The sequence below is a fragment of the Salvelinus alpinus genome, chromosome 18, assembly GCF_045679555.1.
Source record: "Salvelinus alpinus chromosome 18, SLU_Salpinus.1, whole genome shotgun sequence".
In the NCBI taxonomy this organism is placed as follows: Eukaryota; Metazoa; Chordata; class Actinopteri; order Salmoniformes; family Salmonidae; genus Salvelinus; species Salvelinus alpinus.
Window position 1 is genome coordinate 14,511,858 of NC_092103.1, and position 16,247 is coordinate 14,528,104.

Consider the following 16,247-nt stretch of genomic DNA (forward strand, 5'->3'; position numbering starts at 1 on the left):
GGCGAGAGAAAGTGAGTGAGAAAATGTCTACTAGTAGTGACCAAATGTGAAACTGAAAGCATGCCTGCTACAGATAAAATCAAAAGGTTCATGGATCGTAATAATACAAAAAAAGTACTGTTACATTTGTGAATATAAGATGTTATAATCTCTAAACAAATACCGTCATCTGTCTGAGCCCTGTTTCCCGACTCACTGCACAGAGAGCCTGCAGATATCAGGCCTGCCTGTCACTGTCTCACAGACGTCCCCTCACACTAAGTAACAGTCACGTCACACACACATCGAGCTACTCAACCCTGTCCACAGAAAGGTCCTCAGCGGAGCGGAGGGATCGGGGGAGCTGCTGGAGGTGTAAGGGAAAACCCATATGCTCAGTATCATCTCCTAACATTCCTTAAGCCAATTACAAGTGTGCAGGATTTAGCTGTTAGCAAGGCAGACGAGCATGAATGACGGTCAACATTTGGATTAATGTTGTCCTGATTTTGTTTTGGTTAAGCGTAAATAGAAGGGGGAAAACAAAGCAAAAGCTAACATGGGAAGAATAAATAAAGAGATGATGAAAGTCCAGTTTGAGCCTTGGATACTAGAGTACCTTGTGAATAGTCTACTCTAGTGGGATAACAAGACTTGTGAAACCTGGCAACAAACACTAAGGAAATGGACATAACTAGGAGGAAATCAAACTGGAGTGATGTCCTGACATTCTGACACCTCCTCAAACTTAAAGAGACTGCCTCAGTAGGCCTCTTGCCAGGTCCCGAGTGCTCTCTCTCCCCCTCTCTCTCTTTCCCCCCTCTCGGGGGTCAGGTCTGTCTGTGACAGCTGTAAGTGAGGCTGTGAGCGATAGACTGCCAAACCTGCTCTCTCCACTGATCCCTCCACAGGAAGCTGCGGCGTGTCATTTCTTCCCACCACCCCAACACAGACCAGAGACGTGTCACCCACCGGCCGCAAAAGCCCCCACGCAGGTAGGATCATTGGTAGACAGTCGGGCAGGACATGGAGTCCGGGAAGAGGAGAAGTGAAGATGTGACTGACCGTCTGAGCCGGGAAAAAAAGGCCTGTTTCTCCTCAGTCTGTAGCCAGGCAGGAAATTCTACTCCATGACAGACACTCGACTGAAGCAGATTGAGACATACCCAAGTGCTGAATGCTGGTCATTTTCATCCACTGTGAAGGGCTCTATAAAATCTGTTGTATTTTTTGCCTGATTCAGTTTGATCTCCCAAATTCAATTTCATCAGTTTCTGTTTCCCCCTGTTTTTTCAGGTTTTCGCTCTCAAAATCACACCTTTTTAATAGACAAACAATGCTTAAACGACATTAGGAGACCACTTTTGAGGTCTGGGGAAATATATAAAAATTTTATTTTGGGTGTAGTTACCCTTTAATTCCAGTGGGCACCTAGCAAGAGGCTGTTTAGCAGTGTTTTTGTAGAGCACAAACAAACACCTACTGGATTGATTCAAATAATATTTATATCCTTCTGCCAGGTAAGCATAGGCTACTTTGTAGTTCATATTTAAATGAGAAGGTTTTTGGGAAAGCCTTTCCATCTACCAGAAGACTGTTTTCATTCGCATCATCGCTAACGGCTACAAATAGTGGTAGACGTGCACACCACACACAGACAGGGGCATGCTTGTTGCCTCTTTAGAAAGTTGCAGGAAATACGAATCACTGATGCGTTCTGTTCATGTCTTATGACAAATTGGACAAATGTATAAATTTAAGACATTTAGTTGATTCCCTACTAAGTTCAATAAATATTTGAATATTGTTGAATTTCGTTTTAATGTGATTCCGTCCGCGTTCTCCGCATTGCAGATTTTATAAGGTCCTAACTGTGATGCTTTGTCACGTATCTCCAGAGAAAAACTGAACAGCCAGGCAAATGTGAAGAACGCTTCCCAGGATCCAAAATACACAATTAACCGTGCAGTCGGGATCAGAGAGATGGATGGAATGCACACTTTGATTACTTAATTAAGTAATAGTGGAAAAGTACAGAAGAGAGTGGATTTGATTAGGCCTCCCAGCAACCTCCATGTCTGCCCACTCAATCATCACACCCCACCACAGACAGACTCTTATTACATCACTGGCTATTTTTCACTGGGCTAGGTTCAGGATAACGGATAGCCTGTGGAGCTTCGCTTAGGTTATATACTTTACTACAGCCACGGCTGAGTTATGTCAGAATCAGGCAGCAGTATTGTGTAATAGTGGACTGTTGACCAAAACATGCAGGATATTTCTGAGGTTAAAACCCCAGGTGGAATACGTTACTCTTCTGTTGTTGTGCAGTTCACATGCACTCGAAAATTCAGTTCGCCATGAATAACATTAGGCGAAACTCTAGGGCCACCCAAATAGAGTTGTATAGCAAGTCTACTAAGCTATGAGTTGATTTACTGTTTCAGTGGAAGCATCCTCCATCTAGCTAGTAATTCACAGTATCCTCTCCGCCAAGCTGTTCACACCATTAGTTGAACCCTCGAATGTGACATTATCACTCTAGGAATTCACCCCAGGTGTAGCACTTATTTCTCAATGCCAGAAACGCATATAGTAGTAACTTAGATCCCCCCCCCCCCCAAGAAAACATTCCCAAATTACAAACTCTTAAATCAAATTGTTATTATATTAAGTTGTTCTAAAAGCTGGGCTTGAGGTTCTCCCCAAATCAGCTCTAACTTCAGAAGAAATCCCACAATGCCCCGTGGTCATCGTCACACTATCTAAAATATAACAATTATTTGAAATGCCCTCACTTGCACTAGGTTAATGTGGTTTTGGCCACAAGCACAAATCAGTAAGTGTTACCAAAATCTGATATTTGTAAAAATTTGGGACATTTGTGAGAATGAGTAAGGCGAATTGGGCGTCTACTCGTCAATTTGCAGGGTAATGCAAATTGGAAAGAGTGCTTGGAAAGAGTGCTTCAGCAAGAAGTTGCTTCTCAAAGTGGATGCTGTCCCTACCATCAATGTCACTTCTAAAGCAACTCAAACAGCCAGCAGCACCAGCAAAGACCGAGCATTATCATGGGTTTCAGTCAGAATGGAAGTCAATCAGGTAAGTAAAAGTCAAAGAGCTAACTTGCTACCTCTCTGCTAATGTTAGCGAGCGCATTCAGCTCACGTCCTCCATGTAAATAACACAAATAAAATGAACCAAATGTAAACATGTCTGCCAGCTCTTCATAGCTAACTACTGATGCTGTCATACTATAAACAGTACAATCTTAAGGGAAAACGTAGCTTTGGCCGCGATGGTGGTCACTGTTACTGTATAAAGCAAGTTTTCAAGGTGTTTTTGGGGGCTGCGCGTTGCGGTAATTCGGTATTTCTGTGGCTCCGGGGGAGTTTTCTACATAGCCTGCCGAGTGTGGGCTAAACTGAAATTTGACGCTTGGAGGGGTGGATTTTGCTCAATGGGAAAGTTTATTTTTGGATCTTATGATCAATGTTGTCACAGTTGCTTCTTGTTGAAGAGGCAAATGCTAATGTTAGCTTGCTATAGCTAGCTATCCTCTTCCTCCATTTCTGAATGAATTTGTGGCTATTTCTTTCTCGCTAGAAAAATAGATTTTTAAGTTCCTCCACCGTGTGACTCATAGAAATTACAATCTTGTGTTCGGGGCTTTCCAGCAGTCTTTGTGGTTTTAATATGCAGGGAGCATAAATTGTACAATTGCAAACTAACAAAGAATGTTTCAAATTAGAACCCATGTATATTAGTTAATATACAGCACCAACTACATTAGTATCTGTTAGGGTCCATTATCTTCTACCTGGAATTTAAAGCAGCAGACCACCCCTTTAACCTAGACCAGCATACCTCCCCTTTAACCAAGGAGCTGATCGAGGACTATAGGAGAAAGAAGTGAGAGCACGCTCCCATCCACATCGACGGGGCTGTTGTGGAGTGGGTCGAGAGCGTCAAGTTTCTTGGCGTCCACATCACTAAGGACTTTACAGGGACCACACACCCCCGCACAGTCATGAAAAGGGCATGGCTGTGCCTCTCCCCCCTGAGGAGGCTGAAAAGATTTTGCATGGGCCCTCAGATCCTCAAAAAGTTATACAGCTGAACCATCGAGAGCATCTTGACTGGCTGCATCACCGCTTCGTATGGCAATGCACCGCCCTTGACTGCAAAGCGCTACAAAGGGTGGTGCTCACAACCCAGTACATCTCTGGGGCCGAGCTCCCTGCCATCCTGGACCTCTATATCAGGCAGTGTCAGAGGAAGGCCGGAAAATATGCCAAAGACTCCAGCCTGTTCACTCTGATACCGTCCAGCAAACAATACCCGGAGTATTGGCTCTCGGACCAACAGGCTCCGAGACAGCTTCTACCCCCAAGCCATAAGACTGCTAAATAGTCAATTAAAGGTACCCAAACAATCTGCATTGACTATCTTGCACAGACCCTACGCACACTCACTAGAATTTAAATACACATCATATACAGTAGAAAGAGGAGGAAGGGAAGCGTTACTAAGGTACACAATAGTACATTTTGGTAGATAAAAGGTGCTCTTTGGTAAAAGGGGTAAATTGGTCATCAAAAAGAAAGGAGGACAATGGGAAAATAACTTCATTTTGGATCCTTCTAATAACCATTTCTTTGACCGGATTATATGGTGGGGACGCTAAATTGATGATGTTTGCCTGTTTTGGTCCGGCTCAGAAGATAAACTTATTTCCTCCACCAATACCTTAACAGCATTAACCCTAACATCAAACTAACTATGGAGTACAGCATGGATAACATTCATTTTTTGGACCTCGACATTAGTAAAAAATGACAAAGGTTGTTTGCACACATCAATCTTTAGGAAGCCTACAGATGGGAATACCATTCTGAGGGCAGACAGCTTTCACCCCAAAAGGCTAAAAGAGAATATTCCATATGGCCAATTCCAAAGAGTCCGCAGAATTTGCGACCAGGAAACAGACTAGTGTCAAATCTGCTGAATGGGAGAATCGCTTCTTGAATCGGGGCTACAGCGTTCAGGTCCTGAAATATGCAGGTATAAGGGCTGGATTACTTGACTTGTTGCGAAGAGGAGTGCCTCGTGATACATCAGAGAGAGTGTATTTTGTTACAAAACACAGCACTGAAGCAGAGAACATTCAAAGAATCATTAAAAATAATTGGGGAATCATCCAAAGTGATACGCTACTACGTCAAGTCTTTCCTGAGTCACCAGTCATAAGCTTTAAGATGTCCTACCCTAAATGACAAATTAGTCCACAATTATCTTCCGGGTGACTCTCAAAAAACTTGGCTTGACCACAAACCCAAGGGCTCTTTTAAATGTAACCATTGCAACCATTGCAGAAATATTGCAGAGAAGAAGTATTTTGTTGACACAGCTTCCAAAATGGAGTATTACGTCAAGCATTTCATTAACTGCAAAACCACTCATGTCATCTATAGATTGGAATGTCCACAGTGCAAGGTATTCTACATTGGACAGACAAAGAGACGCCTTCAAGATCGCTTAGCGGAACACAAGTACGCCATACGGGTAGGCAATGAAGACTACCCCATGGCAAGGCACTACAAGTCCTTACACCATGGCAACCCTGCCTCCCTACAAGCTATGGTTATTGATCATATTCCCGCCTCTATTAGAAAAGGGGACCGTCTTAAACAGTTAAACCAAAGGGAAAGTTTTTGGATTTACAAACTACAGACCACTAAATACCCTGGTTTAAATGAAGATATGGATTTCTCACCCTTCCTGTAGGGTCGTGATAGGTCCATTTGCTGTCATCTAGTGGACATTTTGCTCAATTGCCCTCAGCTATGTTTAGACTGTTGTTGTTCATGTTTGCTGTGTTCTAGTGTACTATGGAATATATTGCTTTCTTATTCTTGACACTTCTCCCAGTCATATTTAAGGTTAGAACTACCTTTCTAAGTGTTCTGATACTTCTAGCTTGGAGTTGTATGTTTATGATAACATAGCTACAGTATTTCACCTTTTAATGTGAATAGTATTGCTTACTAGGTGTGTCCAATCAATTTTGTAACCACTCCATCTTCCAATTAGGGCTAATTGGAAAAGCTGTTCAAAAGAGGACATTGTATATTTTTTTTGAACTCCCTGACGAAGGCCATGCAGCCGAAACACGTCGTAAAAAAAATAAATAATAATTCTATTGAACATGCCATACCAATAAAGGCATTTTAATTAATTACATATCATATACAGTTGAAGTCTGAAGTTTACATACACCTTAGCCAAATACATTTAAACTCAGTTTTTCACAATTCCTGACATTTAATCCCTGTCTCAGGTCAGTTAGGATCACCACTTTATTTTAAGAATGTGAAATGTCAGAATAATAGTAGAGCGAATGATTTATTTCAGCATTTATTATTTCATCACATTCCCAGTGGGTCAGAAGTTTACATACACTCAATTAGTATTTGGTAGCATTGCCTTTAAATTGTTTAACTTGGGCCACCAGAGTCTCTGGGTTCGCGCCCAGGCTGGGCTGGGTTCGCGCCCAGGCTCTGTCGCAGCCGGCCGCAACCGGGAGATCCGTGGGGCGACGCACAATTGACATAGCGTCGTCCGGGTTAGGGAGGGTTTGGCCGGTAGGGAGGGTTTGGCCGGTAGGGATATCCTTGTCTCAGTATGTAAAAATGTTATAAAATGTATGCACTCTACTGTAAGTCGCTCTGGATAAGAGCATCTGCTCTTGGCCGGTAGGGATATCCTTGTCTCAGTATGTAAAAATGTAATAAAATGTATGCACTCTACTGTAAGTCGCTCTGGATAAGAGCGTCTGCTAAATGACTAAAATGTAAAATGTAAATGTAAACGTTTCGGGTAGCCTTCCACAAGCTTCCCACAATAAGTTGGGTGAATTTTGGCCCATTCCTCCTGACAGAGCTGGTGTAACTGAGTCAGGTTTGTAGCTCTCCTTGCTCGCACACGCTTTTTCAGTTCTGCCAACAAATTTCCTATAGGATTGAGGTCAGGGCTTTGTGATGGCCACTCCAATACCTTGACTTTGTTGTCCTTAAGCCATTTTGCCACAACTTTGGAAGTATGCTTGGGATCATTGATTACCAATTAGCCTGGAGCTAGCCCTTGCTAGGCCCATCTCCCGGCTAGCCGAAGAGGTCCATCAGCCACTTGGGCTACAATACTTATTTTGCCAATTGTCCTAGACCCCTTTTACTGCCGACACGGAGCCCCGACGACCCATCACGACTGGACTACCGACGTAATTCTCCCGAGTGGGTTTTTCCAACTGGCTCCTCCGACGCGACGTCCTCTGAATGCCCATCTGCTAGCCCGCTAGCTGTCTAGAGCCTATCGAACTGTTAGCTGAAGAGGCCCATTGGACAAATCCTTTGGCCACTATACCTATTTTGCCAATTGGCCTGGACCCTTTAACCACACGGAGCCCTGCTGATCCATGACGACTGGTCTGCCGATGTAACAGCAAGAGGGGGCTACAACAGACTTCAAACGTCGCGACGTCCCTCTAAGGCCCTTCTGCTAGCTTGCTAGCCCCAGCCCGCTAGCTGTCTGAATCGCCGTGTCTCCAGCCCGTCCAGCTACTCATTGGACCCTATGATCACTCAGCTACGCATGCCTCTCCCTAATGTCAATATGCCTTGTCCATTGCTGTTTTGGTTAGTAATTATTACTTTATTTCACTGTAGAGCCACTAGCCCCGCTCAATACTCCTTAGTTAACCCTTTAGTTCCACCTCCCACACATGCGGTGACCTCACCTGGTTTAAATTATGTTTCTAGAGACAATATCCCTCTCATCGTCACTTAATGCATATGTTTACCTCCACTGTACTCACATCCTACCATACCTTTGTCTGTACATTATGCCTTGAACCTATTCTACTGTCCCAGAAACCTGCTCCTTTTACTCTCTGTTCCGAACATACTAGACGACCAGTTCTTATAGCCTTTAATCGTACCCTTATCCTACTCCTCCTCTGTTCATCTGGTGATGTAGAGGTTAATCCAGAGCCTGCAGTGCCTAGCTCCCCTCCCATTCCCCAGGCGCTATCATTTGTTGACTTCTGTAACCGTAAAAGCCTTGGTTTCATGCATGTTAACATTGGAAGCCTCCTCCCTAAGTTTGTTTTATTCACTGTTTTAGCACACTCTGCCAACTCGGATGTCCTAGCCGTGTCTGAATCCTGGCTTAGGAAGTCCACCAAAAACCCTGAAATTTCCATCCCTAACTATAACATTTCCCGACAAGATAGAACTGCCAAAGGGGGCGGAGTTGAAATCTACTGCAGAGATAGCCTGCAGAGTTCTGTCTTACTATCCAGGTCTGTGAACAAACAATTTGAGCTTCTACTTTTAAAAATCCACCTTTCCAGAAACAAGTCTCTCACCGCTGCCGCTTGCTATAGACCACCTTCTGGCCCCAGCTATGCCCTGGACACCATATGTGAATTGACTGCCCCCATCTATCTCCACAGCTCGTGAAAATAGGTGCCCTAAACTGGGACATGCTTAACACCCCGGCCATCCTACAATCTAAGCTTGATGCCCTCAATCTCACACAAATTATCAATGAACCTACCAGGTACAACCCCAAGTCCTTAAACTCTGGCACCCTCATAGATATCATCCTGACCAACCTGCCTTCCAAATACACCTCTGCTGTCTTCAACCAGGATCTCAGCGATCACTGCCTCATTGCCTGCGTCCGTAATGGGTCCGCAGTCAAATGACCACCCCTCATCACTGTCAAACGCTCCCTAAAACACTTCAGCGAGCAGGCCTTTCTAATCGACCTGGCCCGGGTATCCTGGTAGGATATTAACCTCATTCAGTCAGTAGAGGATGCCTGGTTATTCTTTAAAAGTGCTTTCCTCACAATCTTAAATAAGCATGCCCCATTCAAAAAAATAACCAGGAACAGATATAGCCCTTGGTTCACTCCAGAACTGACTGCTCTTGACCAGCACAAAAACATCTTGTTGCATACTGCATTAACATCAAATAGCCCCCACGATAAGCAACTTTTCAGGGAAGTTAGGAACCAATATACACAGGCAGTTGGGTAAGCAAAGGCTAGCTTTTTCAAACAGAAATTTGCATCCTGTAGCACAAACTCCCAAAAGTTCTGGGACACTGAAAAGTCCATGGACAATAAGAGCACCTCCTCCCAGCTGCCCACTGCACTGAGGCTAGGAAACACTGTCACCACCGATAATTGAGAATTTCAATAAGCATTTTTCTATGGCTGGCCATGCTTTCCACCTGGCTACCTCTACCCCGGTCAACAGCCCTGCACCCTCCACAGCAACTTGCCCAAGCCTCCACCATTTCTCCTTCACCCAAATCCAGATAGCTGATGTTCTGAAAGAGCTGCAAAATCTGGACCCCTACAAATCAGCTGGGCTAGACAATCTGGACCCTCTCTTTCTAAAATGATCCGCCAAAATCGTTGCAACCCCTATTAATAGCCTGTTCAACCTCTCTTTTGTATCGTCTGAGATCCCCAAAGATTGGAAAGCTGCCGCGATCATCCCCCTCTTCAAAGGGGAGACACTCTAGACCCAAACTTTCTAAGGTCTTCGAAAGCCAAGTTAACAAACAGATCACCGACCATTTCGAATCCCACCGTACCTTCTCCACTATGCAATCAGGTTTCCGAACTGGTCATGGGTGCACCTCAGCCACGCTCAAGGTCCTAAACGATATCATAACCGCCATTGATAAGAGACAATACTGTGCAGCTGTATTCATCGACCTGGCCAAGGCTTTCGACTCTGTCAATCACCACATTCTTATCGGCAGACTCAACAACCTTGGTTTCTCAAATGACTGCCTCACCTGGTTCACCAACTACTTCTCAGACAGAGTTCAGTGTGTCAAATCGGAGGGCCTGTTGTCCGGACCTTTGGCAGTCTCGATGGGGGTGCCACAGGGTTCAAGTCTCGGGCCGACTCATTTCTCTGAATACATCAATGATGTCACTCATGCTGCTGGTGGTTCTCTGATCCACCTGTACGCAGACGACACCATTCTGTCTACTTCTGGCCCTTCTTTGGACACTGTGTTATCTAACCTCCAGACGAGCTTCAATGCCATACAACTCTCCTTCCGTGGCTTCCAACTGCTCTTAAATGCAAGTCAAATTAAATGCATGCTCTTCAACCGATCGCTGCCCACACCTGCCAGCCCGTCCAGCATCACTACTCTGGACGGTTCTGACTTGTGCACAACTACAAATACCTAGGTGTCTGTTTAGACTGTAAACTCTCCTTCCAGACTCACATTAAGCATCTCCATTTCAAAATTAAACCCAGAATCAGCTTCCTAATTTCGCAACAAAGCATCCTTCACTCATGCTGCCAAACATACCCTCGTCAAACGGACTATCCTACCGATCCTTGATTTTGGCGATGTCATTTACAAAATAGCCTCCAACACTCTACTCAGCAAATTGGATGCAGTCTATCACAGTGCCATCCATTTTGTCACCAAAGCCCCATATACTACCTACCACTGCGACCTGTATGTTCTCGTTGGCTGGCCTTCGCTTCATATTCATCGCCAAACCCACTGGCTCCAGGTCATCTATCAGTCTTTGCTAGGTAAAGCCCCGCCTTATCTCAGCTCACTGGTCACCATAGCAGCACCCAGCAGGTATATTTCACTGGTTACCCCCAAAGCCAATTCCTCCTTCGGCCGCCGTTCCTTCCAGTTCTCTGCTGCCAATGACCAGAACGAACTGCAAAAAACACTGAAGCTGGAGACTCATATCTCCCTCACTAGCTTTAAGCACCAGCTGTCAGAGCAGCTCACAGATCACTGCATCTGTAAATAGCCCCATCTGTAAATAGTCCATCCAACTACCTCATCCCCATACAGTTATTTATTTGATAAATTTTTCTCCTTTGCACCCGTTTCTCTACTTCCACACTCATCTTCTGCACATTTATCACTCCAGTGTATAATTGCTATATTGTAATTATTTCGCCACTATGGCCTATTTATTGCCTTACCTCCCTTATCCCACCTCATTTGCACACACTGTACATATACTTTTTCTATTGTATTATTGACTGTATGTTTGTTTATTCCATGAGTAACTCTGTGTTGTTGTTTGTGTCGCACTGCTTTGGCCAGGTTGCAGTTGTAAATGAGAACTTTTCTCAACTAGCCTACCAGGTTAAATAAAGGAGAAATAAAAATAAATAAATAAAATGTCCATTTGGAAGACCCATTTGTGACCAAACTTTATCTTCCTGACTGATGTCTTCAATATATCCACATAATTTTCCTTCCTCGTGATGCCATCTATTTTGTGAAGTGCACCAGCAAAGTACCCTCACAACATGATGCTGCCACCCCCGTGCTTCACGGTTCGGATGGTGTTCTTTGGCTTGCACGCCTCCCCCTTTTTCCTCCAAACATAAGGATGATCATTATGGCCAAACAGTTCTATTTTTGTTTCATCAGACCAGAGGACATTTCTCCAAAAAGTAAGATTTTTGTCCCCATGTGCAGTTGCAAATCGTAGTCTAGCTTTTTATGGCGGTTTTGGAGACGTGGCTTCTTCCTTGCTGAGCGGCCTTTCAGGTTATGTTGATATAGGACTAGTTTTACTGTAGATACTTTTGTACCTGTTTCCTCCAGCATCTTCACAAGGTCCTTTGCTGTTGTTCTGGGATAGATTTGCACTTTTCGCACCAAAGTACGTACATCTCTAGGAGACAGAACACGTCTCCTTTCTGAGCGGTATGACGGCTGCGTGGTCCCATGGTGTTCATACTTGCGTACTATTGTTTGTACAGATGAACGTGGAGCCTTCAGGTGTTTGGAAATTGCTCCCAAGGATGAACCAGACTGGTGGAGGCCTACAATTTTTTTTCTGAGGTCTTGGCTGATTTCTTTTGATTTTCCCATGATGTCAAGCAGAGAGGCACTGAGGTTGAAGGTAGGCCTCGAAATACATCCACAGTTACACCTCCAATTGACGCAAATGATGTCAATTAGCCTATCAGAAGCTTCTAAAGCCATGACATAATTTTCTGGAATTTTCCAAGCTGTTTAAAGGCACAGTCATCTTAGTGTATGTAAACTTCTGACCCACTGGAATTGTGATACAGTGAATTATAAGTGAAATAATCTGTCTGTAAACAATTGTTGGAAGAATTACTTGTGTCATGCACACAGTAGATGTCCTAACAGACTTGCCAAAACTATAGTTTGTTAACAAGAAATTTGTGGAGTGGTTGAAAAACAAGTTTTAATGACTCCAACCTAAGTGTATGTAAACTTCCGACTTCAACTGTACACACTCGCTCACACACACTGAACTGTCATTCTTACACAAAACCCTCCCACATTCACAAACACTACATACACACACAAACACATAACACACACACGCATACCGACACAACAAAAACACATACATACCCACACTTTTACACTCATCAGTTGCTGCTGCTACTCTGTTCTTTATTTTACTCATTATTATCTATCCAGATGCCTAGTCACTTTACCCTGCCTTCATGTACATATATCTACCTTGTACCTCTGCACATTGATCTGGTACTCCCTGTACTGTATATAGCTTGTGCATTTTATTCCTCATGTTAGTCACTATTTCATTTTGCATTATTATTTTATAAACTCTGCATCGTTGGAATGGTTCGTAAGCAAGCACTTCACTGTAAAGTCTACACCAGCATACCTTCCCATATATTATTTTTTGGGGGGGGGTTAGAGGTAATGTAAACGGTTACCCCCACCCCAGTGACCGAAAACAATAAATGTCTGCCTAACAACCAACAATCCTCCATCTCAGCAATGAGGATCAAACCTAACCATCTGTCCCACTAACATACGACACATTCTTATTCAACCATGTCCCCCCACCACAGAGTCTCACGTAGAGACCTCTCCATCCGCATACCACACAGCCCTCTTCCTATATCACACCAGATACAAGACAGATGGGGAAAAAACAGACAGGATGGTTTGAATTAAGGCTATTTATCAAACACAAACACCACTTTCCCACCTATGGCTTTATTTACTGCTGGGTCCTGCTTAGTGTTGGGGACCTTTTGAACTCTGACCCCATCCCCTGGCCTCCTGCTCGGAGTCCTTCATGTGTGACTAACAGTGTGTGCGTAAGCCAGTGTGAGACAATGGTGAGGTAGTGTGTGTGTGTTTGTTTGTGCGTGTGGTCGTTTATGCGTGTGCGAGTGAGCGCGTGAGACAGAGAGACTCACGCTGAGGTTCCTGTCCCAGATCTGGATGGTTCCGTCCTGGCAGCCGGCTGCCACCAGCTTCCCGTCTCGGCTGTAGGTGCAACATGTGGGCGTGACTTTCTTCCCCTGCAGGGAGCGGGGTTTGAAGCACATCTTGTGCTTCTTGTTAGAGTTCAGGTCCCATGTGCGAACAGTACTGAGAACACAGTGAGAGAAAGTAGAGGTTTATGAACCAACACACAGATGCTCAAACGACACATAATATTAACATACAGTGTATTCGGAACGTATTCAGACCCCTTGAATTTTTCCACATTGTGTTACTTTACAGCCTTATTCTAAAAAGGTTTAAATAAATAAAAAATCTTCATCAATCTACACACAATACCCCATAAGGACTAAGTGGAAACAGGTTTTTAGAAATTGTTCAACATGAATTAAAAACAAAATACCTTATTTATGTAAGTATTCAGACCCTTTGCTATGAGACTTCGAAATGAGCTCAGGTGCATCCATTTTCCATTGATCATCCTTGAGATGTTTCTACAACTTGGATTGGAGTCCACCAGTGGTAAATTCAATTGATTGGACATGATTTGGAAAGGCACACACCTGTCTATATAAGGTCCCACAGTTGACAGTGCATGTCAGAGCAAAAACCAAGCCATGAGGTCGAAGAAATTGTCTGTAGAGCGAGGAGACAGGATTGTGTCGAGGCACAGATCTGGGGAAGGTTACCAAGACATTTCTGCAGCATTGAAGATCCCCAAGAACACAGTGGCCTCCATCATTCTTAAATGGAAGAAGTTTGGAACCACCAAGACTTCCTAGAGCTGGCAGCACGGCCAAACTGCGCAATCAGGGGAGAAGGGCCTTGGTCTGGGAGGTGACCAAGAACCTGATGGTCACTCTGACAGCGCTCCAAAGTGGTGGAGATGGGAGAACCTTCCAGAAGGACAACAATCAAGCCTTTATGCTAGAGTGGCCAGACGGAAGCCACTCCTCAGTAAAAAAGGGACATGACAGCCCGCTTGGAGTTTGACAAAAGGCTCCTAAAGGACTCAGACCATGAGAAACAAGATTCTTTGGTCAATTGAACTCTTTGGCCTGAATGGTAAGAGTCACGTCAGGAGGAAACCTGGCACAATCCCTACAGTGAAGCATGGTGGTGGCAGCATTATGCTGTGGGAATGTTTTTCAGCATCAGGGACTGGGAGAATAGTCAGGATCGAGGGGAAAGAGGAACGGAGAAAAGTACAGAGAGAACCTTGATGAAAACCTGCTCCAGAGCTTGAGAGGATCTGCAGAGAAGAATGGGAGAACCTCCCCAAATACAGGTGTGCCAAGCTTGAGGTGTCATACTCAAGACTCAAGGCTGTAATCGCTGCCAAAGGTGCTTCAACAAAGTACTGAGTAAAGGGTCTGAATACTTGTGGTATTTCAGTTTCCTAAAATTTCTCATTATGGGGTGTTGTGTGTTGATTGATGAGGGGAAAATAATAAATGTAATCCATCTTAGAATAAGGCTGTAACGTAAAACAAAACGTGGAAAAGGTCAAGGGGTCTGAATACTTTCTGAATGCACTGTATCAGCAGTAGCCCTAACCTCTGTGCACAATATCCCCGACTAGAAATTCCTCAAATCCATGAACAATCACAACATACCACATACCATCGTTCCATTATCATCCAAGTATTCTGAAAGCTCTCCTATTACAACTCCACAATTCCTATCAGCCAGTAAGTCACATCATATAGATGTTCCCTAGTCTCTGAGCCTTCTTCCCATACCCCTCCATATAGTATCAGCCAGATATGTGTTGAAGGATGAGAGGTTATGGAACGGGGCAGAGAGACAGAACACTAGATCAGCCTGACAGGCGTGTCTGAAGCCTCCATGAAATCCTGATTTTATTCCCTACATCTGCTCAACACATTATTGAACCGTTCGGCAGACAGACGGCGCAGGATGGGAAGAATTAAAAAACAAACATACATATTTCTAACACCGATATGTACACAAACACAGCTGAGCTGGTTGTATACGGTCGACTCAGTTCTAAGTGTTGAACCAAATATTGACTTGGCTACTAGGAGAGGAGTGATACAGGGACAGGGTGGTAAAAGTGCATGGAGGCATATTGAGGGAGGTTGCATATATTCTCTGTAATTCCTTGAAAAGGTGATTAAAAAAAAGAATACATTAAAATCATCCCACACAATTTTACCCAGGTTAGAAATTCTAAGGTTTCTAAAGCATTTACAAGCACCTACAAACTCAAAAAAACAAAACAAGGGCATGGTCTCTGTTAAAAAATATTACTTTTTGACGAATAACGGGTTCCTGCGTAGTTTGGGAAAAATATTACTAATATTTTGTTATATTCTTATTATAAAATATATGTATGTTGACTGATCAGGTCCTGCTTGAGCTAATTAATAACGCATTTCTTTGTGATGGTGTATATTCAATGGATTTATTAAAATATACGGCCACCCACATCTGCACACCCCTATTCCCACCCGTCACCGGTGCCGGGCTGCACAACGCTATGTATAAAAGAGGTATGCTGGTAAAGTGGTGGGAAAAAATGACTGTTTGAAAGGGTGTCATATAAACAGCCAGATTTTTTTCTACAGGTAACAAACCATAAATTTGATCTGAAATATGTATACGTGTCAGACAGGCTCAAAGCAGGCATTCTGCAGCTTTTAAAACATACCAAAGTGGACACTGGACAGTCATGTGACTGGGACCACCACGGCCTGTAGGGTCAGAGGGGAAAGGAAGTGTAACCTTTAACCTCACCAACACGGTTGGTTTCCCATCCTAAGGATTTCTTAAGGAGTTAAGTTCCACACGCCTCCTTACCACCTCACTCAACATTATAACCTTCACCTCACTTAACACAGACGCTCAGTAGTTCACCCTTCTAAAGAGGTTGAGGAGATAGACAAGAGGAGGGGGGAGGAAAAGGGAGTACAGGATGAGAGA

At 43.9% G+C, this 16,247-nt stretch overlaps 1 protein-coding gene across 1 annotated transcript in view; it reads right to left on the bottom strand.

The window, feature by feature from the left end:
* Nucleotides 1-16,247, bottom strand: part of LOC139543848 (WD repeat-containing protein 70-like) — an 82,794-nt gene that overhangs the window by 32,114 nt on the left and 34,433 nt on the right. Inside the window, exon 10 of the mRNA XM_071350330.1 lies at nucleotides 13,274-13,448. Coding sequence (XP_071206431.1) covers nucleotides 13,274-13,448 — 175 coding nt within the window. The remainder of the gene's footprint in view (nucleotides 1-13,273; nucleotides 13,449-16,247) is intronic.